The following is a 14,810-nucleotide window of genomic DNA, read 5'->3' as shown; positions in this document are numbered from 1 at the left end:
GTTATTATAGTCACAAAAAATACAACGAAGAAGCTGAGGTGGACACTCTTGGAATATTCAATGGAATATTTCACCAGAAAAGAATAATATTATATAATTAAAAGGATGGAGCCATTATGATCTTTCAGTATTTGGCATGTGGTTGTTTCTGTTTTGTTTGCTTTAAAAACAATTATTTTTTATTTCTGTTGTGCTCTAATTTGGTACCAAGAAATAAGTAAGAGATACAGTTTTTAAGCTTTCCTTGTTTAAACAAAATTGAGCCACTAGATTGGTTAAATAAATTATGGTAGTTCTTAGGTATACTATGCAAGCATTTAAAAATTCTGATTTAAAAAGGTATTTACTGATAGATTATATATGCAATGATTCCAGCATTGATTTAAAATATGACAATAGTTATTTCTGATTGGTAGAATTATGGTTTATTTTAATTTTTTCCTGTGTCATTTTCTGTCATTTTCTAAATCTGATATGCTATGATGAACATGTTACCTTTAAAAAACAAATAAACAACAAACCAAAACAAAAAGATATAGAAAATGCCTTTGGTAATTTAAGTAAATAGGGATAATAGATAATTAATAAACTTGTAGAATAATTTAGATTTGGGGGACTTACTTAGAAAATGTAACTCTGAAGTATAAGTAAGAGGGAGGGTGCATAGAGCAATACTTAGAAATCAAATCAAAATGAACCAAACAGAAAATCAGAAATTGATACTGAATAAGATATAAAACTGTACAGGACCAGAGGGAGAAGGTTGGTAATAAAGCAAGAGGCTTGTAAGAGAAGATAGAGAATTGGAGAGTCAGATGATTCCTAAATTAGCATAATTACATTTCCTAGACGTTGGAAGATGATACCAATGTGCCATCTTTCCCACTTACTGAGTTTCTCTAATATGTTTCTTGTTAGTCACAGGTGCCCAGACTCTTGAATTTTATAAGATCTGTAAAATTTTTATAAAAGATGGAGCGGGTAGAATATCTACATAGTGTTGCCAAGTTTTTATCTTGCCAAGTGATGTTATAAATACCTACCATCAACATTATTTAACAAAACTGAAACTTATTTTAATATCAAAAAACAGGGAGAGTGGAAGGGAAGGACAATAATTTATAAATTAAAAATGAGATGTTTAGCTTTCTTTGTTTCTCATGTCACTGTGGTCTAGTAAAACTTTGTTATGGACTAAAATGAGAATAGGGACCAACACTTGAGAAAAACTAGTTTAAGGAGTGACTTGATGCAGCAACTTTCACCTTTAGACCTTAAAGCAGACTATAAAGCCGAGCTTCTATTCTGGAGTAGTGTCGTAGATGGTAGGGCTCAGGAATGCAGATACAGATATAGATAAAGACATCTATACCATATATCCAAAACTTAGCATCTTCTAAAACAGTATCTTATTTGTCCAAGTTCATTTAATGACACTACCATCCATACTGCTATCCACCCCAGTGTAGAAATAATCATATACTCCTATTCAATTTTATTTCCTAGATGTGACTCCACCCTTACTTCTTTAGTTTGGCTCACTTCCTCTCACTCGTGGGATATTTTGATACTCTCCTCTCCTGTTTCAGTGACTTCCAATACAACCTGTGTGATATAATTCAAAGACCAAGCTGATCATGTCACTCCCTTGCTTAAAACAAAACCTTTAGTTGGTTCTCATTGCCTACATGATAAAGCCTAGCAGGGTATAAGATACTCTGTGATCTGACCCTAGCGTCCTAGCATTCTATCCTACTAAAATTTCCCCAGTCTCCTTGATGTCATGCTATTTCATCCTTTTTTCTTCAAGGCTCTAGGTTGGTTAAATAAATTATGGTAGTCTTTGGGTGAGGACTAAAAAAGAAAAAAAAAAGTAAAATAAGTTAATATGAGTCACTAGGTTGGTTAAATAAATTATGGAAGTCCAAAGAAATAGCTTTCTGGGAAGCCTTCTCTGACTCTCTACTTCTTCCACTAGAGTTTTCAACTCTCTCCTTTTGTTATTTCTGTAACTTGTTCATTGAAATATTTGTTTACTACACAGTCTCCATGGTTAAATTGTGAATCCCTGTGGGTGCTACAGCTTTCATCTATATCCCTAGAGTATGACACAATACAAACCTTTGATAAATATTTACTGAATAAATAAATAAATTTAAAAATTCTATCTTTCATATATTGCATCTCTGTTATTTACTTCCACATATATCATAAAGGTGTAAGGTATAAGAAGGTAAGGTGGTTCTAAGTTTGTTTTTTTAGATAAGAGTAAGAGGAGTCTATTTTAGTTTGGATATAAGTTTTTATAATAGCAAACAACATTTAAGTTGGTTTTATTTCATGTCCAGCTCAATTTTTTCAGTTTCTGTCTTAGTCATCTCAGGCTGCTGAAACAAAATACTATAGACTGAATGGCATTTGTAGACATTTATTTCTCACAGTTATGGAGTCTGGCAGATTGAAGGTCAAGGTGCCAGTAGATTTGGTTCCTGGTGAAGGCCATCTTCCTGGCTTGCAAGCTACTGCCTTCTCACTGTGCCTTCACATGTTCTCTCTCCTCTAAGGGCACTAATCCCATGGTGGGTGCCTCACTTTCATAACTTCATGTAAACCTAGTTACTCCCAAGGGCCCCATCTCCAAATATTACCATATTGGGGGATTAGGGCTTCAACATGAATTTGAGGGGGACACAAACATTAAGTCCATAAGTATCCCTGCTCCCTTTTACCCATGGTTATAAAGAGTTTTAAGATCCTCTCAATATCAAATGAATTTATACTTACCTTTTAAAGTTGCTTTGAATTAATGATATCCTCAGGAGTATATTTTTGAAATGGTCTATGGCAGTGGTCGGCAAACTGCGGCTTGCGAGCCACATGCGGCTCTTTGGCCCCTTGAGTGTGGCTCTTCCACAAAATACCATGGCCTGGCGAGTCTATTTTGAAGAAGTGGCGTTAGAAGAAGTTTAAGTTTACAAAATTTGGCTCTCAAAAGAAATTTCAATCGTTGTACTGTTGATATTTGGCTCTGTGACTAATGAGTTTGCCGACCACTGGTCTATGGTATACTTGGGCATATTTAAGTAAAGGTTTAGATTCCTTGAGTAGAGGAAATATTAAGTTCCAGGTAGTAATTACATGGGGGGAAAGGAGTAAGTCCTATATTAAGTAACCGTTGTATTATATCAACCACAGCACATTATGAGAATACAGCTCTTTTCCTGTTTTATTGAAAATAAAGCCCTAGCTGTTTGCTCAGTGGATAGAGCATCAGCCTGCGGACTGAAGGGTCCTGGGTTCAATTCTGGTCAAGGGCACATGTCTGGGTTGCAAGCTCGATTCTCAGTAGGGGGCTTGCAGGAGGCAGCCAGTCAATGATTCTCTCTCATCATTGATGTTTCTATCTCTCTCTCCCTCTCTAAAATCAATTTAAAAAAAGAAAATGAAAACTTCCTTTTTTTTAAAAAAAGCAGTGCATGCTGATTATAGAAAATTTAGATAATATATCCTATATAATAAATGGCTAATATGCAAATAGACCGAATTGCAGAACGACCAGTTGCTATGATGCTCACTGACCACCGGGGGCATGTGCTCAATGCAGGAGCTGTGCCCTGGTGGTCAGTGCGCTTCCGCAGAGGGAGCGCCGCTCAGCCAGAAGCTGGGCTCACAGTTGGTGAGTGCAGCGGTGGTGGTGGGAGCCTCTTCCGCCTCCACGCAGTGCTATGGATGTCCAATTGCCTGCTTAGGCCCACTTCAGTTGGACATCCCCCAAGGGCTCCTGGACTGTTAGAGGGATGTCTGACTGCCAACTTGGGCCCGATCCCCTAGGGAGCGGGCCTAAGCCAACAGGTAGACATCCCCTGAGGGGTCCCATACTGTGAAGAGGGTACAGGCTGGGCTGAGGGACACCCCCCACCCACCCAAGGACACGAATTTTCATGCACCGGGCCTCTAGTATAAATATAAAAAAGAAAGTATGTTACCCTGGTTGGGTGGCTCAGTTGGTTGGAGTATCATCTCATACACCAAAAAGGTTTTGGGTTTGATCCCTGGTTGGGGTGCCTTCAGGAGGCAGTTGATCACTATTTTTCTCTCACATTGATGTTTCTCTCTCTTTCTAAAAAATCAATTAAAAAAAACCTAACGTATTCTTGGGTGAGGATTTTTAAAAAAAGGAAGAAAATACATCTATAATCCCAAAGTCCAGAGATAACTCTAAAACTTTGTATATGATCTTTTTATACAGATTAGGATACATGCGTGGTTTTGTACAGTTTTTCCCTGTTATTTAAGTATACTTTCAAAACATCAGGGCAACCTGCTTGGGTTCCCTCCCTGCAGCAGGGAGCTTTCTGTAATAAAATTGCTTTCACTAAAAACACATACACACACCAAAAAAACACACATCATGTTTAATTGTTTCATAGTATTGTCTGAATGATTTATAATTGGTCCGCTGTGTTGGACTTTAGGTGGCTTCCTATTCATTATAATAAGTACTCCTTAACTTTAGTACACCTTAAGTATTCTTCACTATAATAAATACTTCTTTTTATTTCAATTTTTTATGATACTTTCTTTAAAAATTTTTGGTAAAAATATATTGCTCTTTCTTTAGGAATCTACCTTTGTTGTCATATTTAGGCATTCAAAGAATATGTAACTATTTGCTTATTTTATTTCTCTTATGGTTTTTAACATTAAAAATTTCAATCTATCTTTAGTTTATTAAGGTGTGTACTGTATGATGTTTGAATGTCATTTTAGAGTATTATTTTAAGCCTGCAGTTTGTGTCAAGAATTTTGTCAGTGCCCAGATGGCATGGCTCAGTGGTTGAGTGTCATCTATGAACCAGGAGGTCATGGTTCGATTCCTGGTCAGGGCACATGCCCAGGTTGTGGGCTTGATCCCCAGTGCGGGGTGTGCAGGAGGCAGCTGATCAATGATTCTCTCTCATCATTGATGTTTCTGTCTCTCTCTCCCTCTCCCATCCTCTCTGATATCAATAAAAATATATTAAAAGAATTTTTTTCAGGAATAGAGAATCACACCACAGATCTATTTATGATAAATAGTGCTGAGTCCATGTACTAGGTTTTACAGTGACTAAAAATTATTAATATTTGATCAAAATTAGTGAATCAACTCTGAGAATATGATTCACTTACTATATACTAACACCCCTCTAGCTTTATGCATTTTCCCCCCAATCTAATTTGCTTAGGAAAATGTTACAGACAAATATTCTGTTTGGAAAGATTGTTTTGTTTAGAGAAGCGAGCATACCCAGTAAATTGTTGGCTTGTAAATGTTAAAAAATAAATTACCTAAAATTTTACCAATTTTACAAATATTTTTATTTTGGTCTTTCTAGAATCTGTGTTTGTGGATATCCCAGACAACATGTAAGAAAATACAAAGGTGTAAGTAGCAGGATACCAGTTTCTTCAGAATTCATGGTGCAGATGTTAACAGGGATTTATTTTGCTTTGTAAGTTTATTTCATATACAAAGTATACATTTTATCTTTTTGGAAAATTATAGTTTGTTGTTTTATTGTTACTATATACTTATCTCAATAGATAAATAATTGGCATATTTTTGTGAAAGAATATCAAGATCTTGATAATAGTTTTATTTCAAATATGTCTTAATGTTCTGAAGAATTTGCATCCAACTAAAACACTTAAATTTAAGAACAGAACGAAAATTAGCAGCACCTAAGTATATGCACAGTTCCTTTTTTCATTACTCTTTTTGCTGTAATTTTCAAATAGCCTTTTCCCCCCAATGAATATCTTTTTCCATTCTAGAAATTGTAACTCTTAAAAAACATTTTAAAGCATCTTTGATCACAAATAATGTATTATTAGTTTCTAATATTGATACTCAGCCTTAATGCCTTAGATACTAGTATTTTTCTTTGAACCTTATCTTTTACTTGGTAATTCTCTTATTACACATATCTTACTATATTTTTTATTATATTCACTTGGTACTTTAACTTTCCGTAGTAGATTACAAACCTCTTGAATGAGGCAGAATTTATGATCTTTGTGGTCTGCTGCCTGCTTCAAAAAAATTGTGTGTGTGTGTGTGTGTGTGTGTGTGTGTGTGTGTGTGTGTGTGATCTATGGCTGCTTTTCTGCTGTAGTGACAGAATTGAGTAGACTTTATGGGCCACACGCCAAAAATATTCATTATCTAGTCCTTTAAGAAAAAGTTAACCCCTGGATTAGACCTTTAATATTGTCTCATTATACTCACACTTTTTTTCCCTGATATATTGCTAATATTTGCAAAATATATCACGTACACTTCTAAATGACTACCAAAATACAAAGAAGTAACTACTTAGGATATTGCAAACCCCAGTAGTTGTAGATTCTCATTAAAAACTGTGGGAGCCCTAACCACAGTTTGGCTCAGTGGATAGAGCGTTGGCCTGTGGACCAAAGAGTCTGGGATTTGATTACGGTCAAGGGCATGTACGTTGGTTGCAGGTTCCTCCCCAGCCCAGGCCCTGGTCAGGGTGCATGCAGGAGACAATAAATCGATGTGTTTCTCTCACAATGATGTTTCTCTCTGTCTTCCCCTCTCTCTTCCACTATCTCTGAAAATCAATGAAAAAAATATCCTCAGGTGAGGATTAAAATTTTTTTTAAAAAACCGTGGGAGTTGCCCTGACTGGTTTGGCTCAGTGGATAGAGCATCGGCCTGCGGACTGAAGGGTCCCAGGTTCAATTCCAGTCAAGGGCATGTACCTTGGTTGCGGGCACATCCCCAATAGGGGGTGTGCAGGAAGCAGCTGATCAATGTTTCTCTTTCCTTGATGTTTCTAACTCTCTAACCCTCTCCCTTCCTCTCTGTAAAAATCAATAAAATATATTAAAAAAAAAAACAAACCAAAAAAACCCAAAACCGTGGGAGTTACAGAATAATCCTATATAATTCTATATAATAAAGAGGGAATATGCTAATTGACCATCACACCCTCACAAGATGGCGGTGCCCACAGCCACAAGATGGTGGCGCTCAGTCCCCTCAGCTGTGCCACGCGCCTGCCACCAGAGTCCCCCAGTCCCCTCCAATTGGAGAGGTGCAGGCTGGGCTGAGGGAACCCCACCCCATGCATGAATTTCGTGCACCGGGCTACTAGTTTGACCATAGAGTGTTCTGAACATTATTCTAAGGTATAAAATTTACTATGTTCTGACTTGCTTTGAAAGTATAAAATGCTTTGATATTGCCTGGCTTATTTTTATATCTGTTTCATAAATAGAAATATCTTTAGAGAAGAAATGTACATCTATAAAATATTCCATTCTATTAATTGGCTTTCAGATACAATTGAAAGGAATTCAAAGATTTAGAAATATGTATTTAAGGAGAGTATAATGCTAGTCAATGTGCTAATCTGACCAATTATTTTCCTCAGTAAAGATAGTTTCTCATTGTATTTTGTTCAAGTATATAGAATTAATTTAAAATAATTATATTTTATATACTTAATTTTATAGTTATAATGGAGAATGGGATCTAGCTGAAAAAGCATTGGATGATATTATTTACAGAGCCCAGTTAGAATTATATCCAGAGCCATTGCTGGTAAGTGCCTCATTTATTGATGCAATTTTTTAAATTTAAAAATTCTCAAATTAGAACTGTAAATTGAAGAGTAGCCAGTCATATGCCATTAATACTCAGTGATTCATGCTCCTGTTATACTAGGAAAATTTTATATTTGAAAAGGTACACATATAATAAAATTTGACCATTTCATTTGGCTAACTTCTTGGATATCTGATAAATAGTCTTTTTAACTTATAAGAATGTTCTCCTTAACATGCTAGAGCTACACTTATTAGTTAGCATTAGGTATTTGGAAATATAATTTAATCTTTTGAAATTTCATCACTTACATATTATATTTAACTGTAAGTTTTCTTCTGAGCTCTTACCCTTTATTCCAGAGGATTGGATTTACATATTATCTTATAGGAAATACCTTAGAGAAAGTATTTTTTTTTAAACCTGTTAAAATTTAACATCTTGTTTTATCTAAGGTATAATAATACATTTTTATTTTTTAATACCAATCTTAAACTATATGTTTCCTTCTTAGGTTGCTAATGCCATAAAGGCTTCATTGCCTCATGGTGCCATGAAATCTAGTAAGGAGGGTACAAGGTGTATTCAAGTTGAAATCACACCAACTTCCTCTAGAATATCAAGAAATGCAGTAACCAGCATGTCAATAAGAGGTCATCGGTGGAAAAGACATGGTAGGAAATAAAAAACTCTACACATTAGAGGATTGTTGAGTCTATCACATTTTTCTCTAGTACTGTAACTCCTGGCTTTAGGTAACAGTATCATAGTGGCATGGAAGAAAGTGTTATTGGGTCACTTTTAATTTCTAATTACTTGTCCATGAGTGACAGGCAATAAGGAAAGTAGAGCCCCTTATGTTACATACATGAGTGAAAATTTATTTAAATATTGTATTCGTTTTTAAATTACATTTCAATAGAAAAGTAGAAAAATGCATTTAAAAATTATTCATACATTTTGAGTTTCTATTCACAATTACTTGCAAATGTTTCTGATTTCTCAAATATCTTTCTAGCAAAGTACACTTGCATATTGAAGTAGAACGACTAATAGGGACTTTAACATTTTCTTCTGGATTTCCTGTAAAGGATAACATAGTATTGATGCAACCCTAGGCATTTCTGTTTTCTGGAAGTTAATTTTCTTCAAAGATTGTTTGTTTAATATTCCTCCTTGACTGTTTCATTTTATTATTTGAAAATTCTATTGGAAGTTAATTTTATTCACCATGGTCTTCTCAATGCTTCCTATTTCTCTTCCTTCTCTTATAATTAATTATTTCTTATTTAATTTCTTATTCTTTTTATAACTCCCCTTCTACCTGGAAATTATTGTAGTGGCAAATATCCGTGTAAATATCAGTATCACCTTTCTCAGAAGGTAATAATAGAGTGGGAAGCAAAAAGTCACTTCTTTGCCCTAAGCAAACATTGATTAGGGGAAAAGCAAAATCAGTTCTCTATTTTCTTCTTCCTATAAATTGATGAAAATGGTAGCTCCTTTTGGTATATTTAGTTATATTTGTCCCTATGGTCTCTTTAGAGAAATGCAAATGTGAGAAGAATGAGATTATTTATGGTGAAATAGAAAGTTGATGATGAGAAAAGTTGTCATTTTTCTTTCTCAGGGAAACTAGGAGATAGTATGTCAAATGAATAATGATGAAAATTTCCAGCTTAATCAATGATCACTATTTCTCTTTAAAGGTAGTGTGACAATTCTTGAAGGTCCTTTAGGAAGGCATTAAAATGATGGTATTGAACCTCGGAGGGAAGGTAGGGGAGGGTGGGGGTAAGGGGGAGAGATCAACCAAAGGACTTGTATGCATGCATATGGGCCTAACCAATGGACACAGACAACAGGGGGGTGAGGGCATGAGTAGGGGGGATGGGAGGGTAATGGGGGAAGAAGGACACATATGTAACACCTTAATCAATAAAAGAAATTAAAAAAACAACAATGGCAATGTTTGCCATTAGCAAGGCAAATCATGTTACTATTTAAAACAAACAGATACTTCAGTTTCTTCAGTGAAAATTATGTTACTGAATGGAACTAGATTATAAGTGTAAAGTCATTTAATTAGATAGTACCTTAGAGATCAGTGTTTGTTTGGGCATAAATAGGTGAATATAGGCACAGAGGCAATGAACCAGATCATATGGGTCATTGTGGACATAATGGCTCTCAAAATACCACTTTAGGAAATGTAAGAATGAATTTTAATTCCTTTTGTTTACTTTCCTTTCTTGCTATTAAATGGGCATATTGGGAATTAGGAAGAAAAATATGGGTCCTTCAGTTAAAAATGTAAAATATTGAAGCTCAATTGTATTTGTGCGTGTGTATGAGAGAAAGAGAAGGTGTGTGCATGTGTCCATGCATGCATTTAACAGAATAAGATATGCACCCTGCAATAAAATAGAAGGCATTTTTCCAGAAATAATTTTAAAGGAATAAATTACCAAAACAAGAGAAAAGACTACTTGAGGTATATTGTATCTATTAGATACTTACATATTTTCCAGATTACATTTTGGCCTCCACTTGGGTAGTTGGCACTTAGGGCTATAGCTTCATTAAAATAACCTTCCTTATCATCTATTCTCTTACACTTATTCAACCTTCACAATTCTAACACTCCTGTTTATGGTAACAAAAAAAGTCACAGATGAGGATTTAGAAGAGAATGAACTACACAAAGAAGTCAGATGAATGGAGCAGATACAGAATATAGCTTAGTCTGGTTTTCCACTTCTGTAGTAAGAGTTCCCTTTATCCAGTGGACTCTAAAGTATTCCTAGTCTAAGGTCCTTATTTATCTCTACAAGTAGGTTGCATTCTCCTGTTTTTAGTGTAGCCTTGGCTTTCCTTTTTACAGCAATATTTTTCATTGTTACCTTGTTTTGCTGAATTAAAAACTTTTCTGTTTTCCATCTTTGTAGTCCTGATTCTTGCTTGAAAACCTTATTATTCTGGGCTCTTTAGCTGACACTGGCTTCTTATGGGGAAGATAAAATATCTCTGCTCTAGTTCTTACATATATAAATAATTTTCAAGTTGTAAATGGATAATTAAATTTATTTATATATAAATAACGTTTATTATATTACATTCATATATAAATTACATATATGAATTACAATAAAATTTAATTTATTTATATATTATTTTTTGCAGAAACAATGCTAAAGGGCTTGTAAATTCCATAGTGACTCACATAAGCCTTTTCATCCCTTAATGTTTCTGAAGCAGAGTACTGCAGACTGTAGGTTTAATTTATGACTGTGTGAAAACACATTTAGAGTTTATTTGATGGAACTCTTAATGCGTTTCCTATTTCACTTATATCCATACTACTCCCTTACCACACCAAATCTCCCAGGAAGAGGGATCTCTTCCCAGACTCTGAACTGTATCACACAGTGAGGACATGGAATATGCAATTTTAAGCCTACAAGATTAGAATTGTGAAGAAGAAGGGAGAAGCATGAACTTTAAGGAAAAGTCTTTTTCTTTTTCTCTTTGCCTCTTTCTTTGTTACTGCTGGGAAAGAAGAAAGCAGTTGGCTCCTTTAATCCCCTTTCCTTGAGTTTCTTCCCCCTTTTTAATCTTTTTTCTTTTATTTTTTTTTTAAATTGAGATATAATGATTCATTATTTGTATATATTACAAAATGGTCACCACAGCATGTCTAGTGAACATCCATTGCCACACATAGTTACAAATATTTTTTTCTTGTGATGAGAATTTCCAGATCTACTCTCTTAGCAACTTTCAAATATAAAATACAGTTTTATTAATATAGCCGCTGTGCTGTACATGTGCATTACATCCCTAGGAGTTTCTTTTTAAAAAAAGTATATATATATTTATATCTGGAGGTTTGTATCTATTGACCAGTGGACTCCTTTTACCCATACCCCCCAGTGCTCCCCAACCACCAATCTGTTCACTGTATCTATGAGTTTCGTTTTTCCTTTGTTTAAATTTCACATATAAGTAAGGTCATATAGTAGTTATCTTTCTGTGTCTGACACCTTACTTCACGTGGCATAATTCCTTCAAGGTATATCCATGTTGTCATAAATGATAGGATTTCTTTCTTTTTTATGGCTGAATAATATGCCATTGTAAATGTACCACATTTTCCTTTTTTAAATGGAAAGGATCTGGTTTATTATTTCTTTTTATTATTGATACCTACCTGTTTGCATAAATGAGATATACAAGTTGAATCTCTTCTATTTTCATGTTAAGTGGGGATTAATCAAGAAAACAAGCATTAAAATAACATTCTAAAAAATTGTGATTTAATGGTAACATAAATGTCAGATAATAGAATACTGTACTTCCGGACTATAGAAACTACATTTACTTTGTAAATATGATTTTATGACTTTATGAGAAAATTGTTTAGTGGGAAAAAAAAGTTGCTAGTAGTTAATAAAAGCATTTTGAAAAATGTAGAAATGATCATTTTAAACTCCAAAGTAGCAAACTTTAAAGAATTGACTATTGGAATTTTACATCTGCAATTAGAAATGTATAAAGCTTATGTTTTTAACTTGAAAGTTGTCTATACTTATTAATGAAATTTAGGAAAACTAGCAGTTTTATAAAAAGGTTTAAATAATTTTAGTATAATTTTGAGAAGCCCCATTATTTTCAGATTCTAAAATGCTATTTGAGGAACAAATTTTCCTTTCCCAATATAGATGATAAAACATTTAGACCAAAAATAACCATTTCCTTCTGGCCAAAGATAGCATTGCATGAATTTTAACTGGCATTCTTGATATGGAACTTTATACTCATGAAGGACAAAATAAAATATTAGGAAATATTAGATGACTAAAAGAAAAAGGACCTATTGACCAAAGAGCTAAAATATCATGTTGGTAAAATTTCTGCATATGAACATTAGGTTTAAAGAGGAAAGAATTCTGGCTTAGCCAACTTTAGAAGAAAACAAAAAAACACTTAGTCTATGTCTAAGTAAAAGTAAAATAATTGTCTCTACAGAGAGGTAAGATACTTTACAGATATTGGTCCTAGGCAAACACATTCGTTTGTAAATTATTGTTTTGTATTTTTTACTAAGGAGGTCATATGTAATTCTTGCTGTAGTTAATGAAGTTATTTATTGTTACTTATTATTGAGCACTACACCATCCTCCCAACCCCCCTTTTAGGAGCATTTGTTGCACACTGCACACAGAGGAAGAAATAAGCTTTTATAGATAGTTTTACAATAGATGTTGCTTACCTGTTTTGGTCTGTCGGGTCATGAGGATCTTTAATCATCATGAAGGATTCACCTGGTCCAGCAGCATCCATGTTGCAATTCTTGAAGGGATTTTTTTTTTAAAAAAAAACTTGAGAGTTAATAAAGATGACAAAAGTTATTGAGAGTGACTGAATCTACCTCAGGAAGGAGAATTGTATCATTTACTATATATGCAACAAAAACTAAAGACTTGACTCTTGCACTGGCCTGTGTGACTCATTTGGTTGGAACGTCGTCCCATACACCAAAAGGTTACAGGTTTGATTCCGGTTCAGGGCATATACCCAGGTTGCAGATTCTATCCCTGGTCGGGGCATGTGTGGGAGGCAATTGATAGATGTTTTTCTCTCACACCTCTCTCTCTCTCTCTTCCCCCCCCTCCTCTTCCTTTCTCTCTCTAAGATCAATAAAAAATAAAAAAAGACTTGACTCTTCTTTATTAAGGAAACTGGTATAGCTCCTGACCAATCCTATCTAATAAAAGAGTAATATGCAAATTGACCATCACTCCAACACACAAGATGGCTGCTCCCATGTGGTCAAAGATGGTTGCCTCCACGTGGACACAAGATGGTTGCCACAAGATGGCCAGCAGGGGAGGGCAGTTGGGAAGGACCAGGCCAGCAGGGAGGGCAGTTAGGGGTGACCAGGCCTGCAGGGGAGGGCAGTTAGGGGTGACAAGGCCAGCAGAGGAGGGAAGTTGGGGGCGTCTGGGCCTGCAGGGAAGGGCAGTTGGGGGGGACCCAGGCCTGCAGGGGAGAGCAGTTGGGGGGGACCAGGCCTGCAGGGGAGGGCAGTTAGGGGTGACAAGGCCTGCAGGGAAGGGCAGTTGGGGGTGACCAGGCCTGCAGGGGAAGGCAGTTGGGGGGGACCAGGCCTGCAGGGGAAGGCAGTTAGGGGTGACCAGGCCTGCAGGTGAGGGCAGTTAGGGGTGACCAGGCCTGCAGGGGAGGGCAGTTAGGGGTGCCAGGCCTGCAGGGGAGGGCAGTTAGGGGCAAACAGGCTGGTAGGGGAGCAGTTAGGCATCAGTCAGGCTGGCAGGGAAGTGGTTAGGGGTGATCAGGCTTGTAGGCAGAAGTGGTTACGGGCAATCAGGAAGGCAGGCAGGCAGGCGAGCAGTTGGGAGCCAGCAGTCCTGGATTGGAGAGGGTGCAGGCTGGGCTGAGGGACAACCCCCCCTCCCCGCCCCCTGTGCATGAATTTCGTGCACCAGGCCTCTAGTGTGTCTATAAACAAATCATTTAGATGACATTTTTCTGTGTACTGCTCCTTTCGTATTTGGAAAGTCTACCTTTGGCTTCAAGAGCCAGATTTCTTAGTCTTTGTGTACTTGCTCAGAGTATAGTCCTTTAACTACCAGGACCTAATTCTGTGTTTCTATGGCAGATTCACTTTCCTTTAATATGCCTTGCAAATTATTGGCCCAGGCTGTGAATTGTTATGGTGTTATTCTTTCTGACCTAGGACATACTTCATGCTCATTATTTTGCGTTACACAAATGTGACTTCTGTTGTTTAAAAAATGCCAATGAAGTATCCAGTTAGTTGATCTGTGTACCTGTCAATGGCTGCCCTTTGTAATCCGAATGATATCTAAGCTCCGTACTATGTCACAGGTAGCCCTAGTGATATGTCTTACCTACCGCTGCTTTGACTTCATTTGAAGACTGCTGTCACCCTTCCTTCTAACCCTTCGACATATTAAGCCAGTTCTGCCTAGGGGCTTTGTATTAGCCATTTGGGATATTTGAGCTGAAATTTAAATGATGAAAAAGTGCCAGATTGCACACTTCATATTGTTTTGTATATCATCATTCAGATATCAACTCAAATATCCCTTCCTCAAAGAGAGTTTCCCAGGTCACCCATCTAATGTAGACTTTCTCCCCTAGCACTCTGCTT

General features: G+C 36.1%; 1 protein-coding gene across 3 annotated transcripts in view; it reads left to right on the top strand.

Moving 5' to 3' along the window:
• The window catches only part of HYCC1 (hyccin PI4KA lipid kinase complex subunit 1), a 63,977-nt gene that overhangs the window by 39,061 nt on the left and 10,106 nt on the right, over positions 1–14,810 (top strand). For 2 of the 3 annotated variants that reach the window (XM_080664063.1, XM_080664065.1), the window contains exons 8-10: positions 5,379–5,495; positions 7,525–7,612; positions 8,130–8,289. In XM_080664063.1, coding sequence (XP_080520189.1) covers positions 5,379–5,495; positions 7,525–7,612; positions 8,130–8,289 — 365 coding nt within the window. The remainder of the gene's footprint in view (positions 1–5,378; positions 5,496–7,524; positions 7,613–8,129; positions 8,290–14,810) is intronic. The other variant, XM_080664064.1, reaches the window with a different exon arrangement.

This window comes from Plecotus auritus, assembly GCF_963455305.1.
Source record: "Plecotus auritus genome assembly, chromosome: 4".
In the NCBI taxonomy this organism is placed as follows: domain Eukaryota; kingdom Metazoa; phylum Chordata; class Mammalia; order Chiroptera; family Vespertilionidae; genus Plecotus; species Plecotus auritus.
This window is presented reverse-complemented; position numbering and strand designations above follow the sequence as displayed.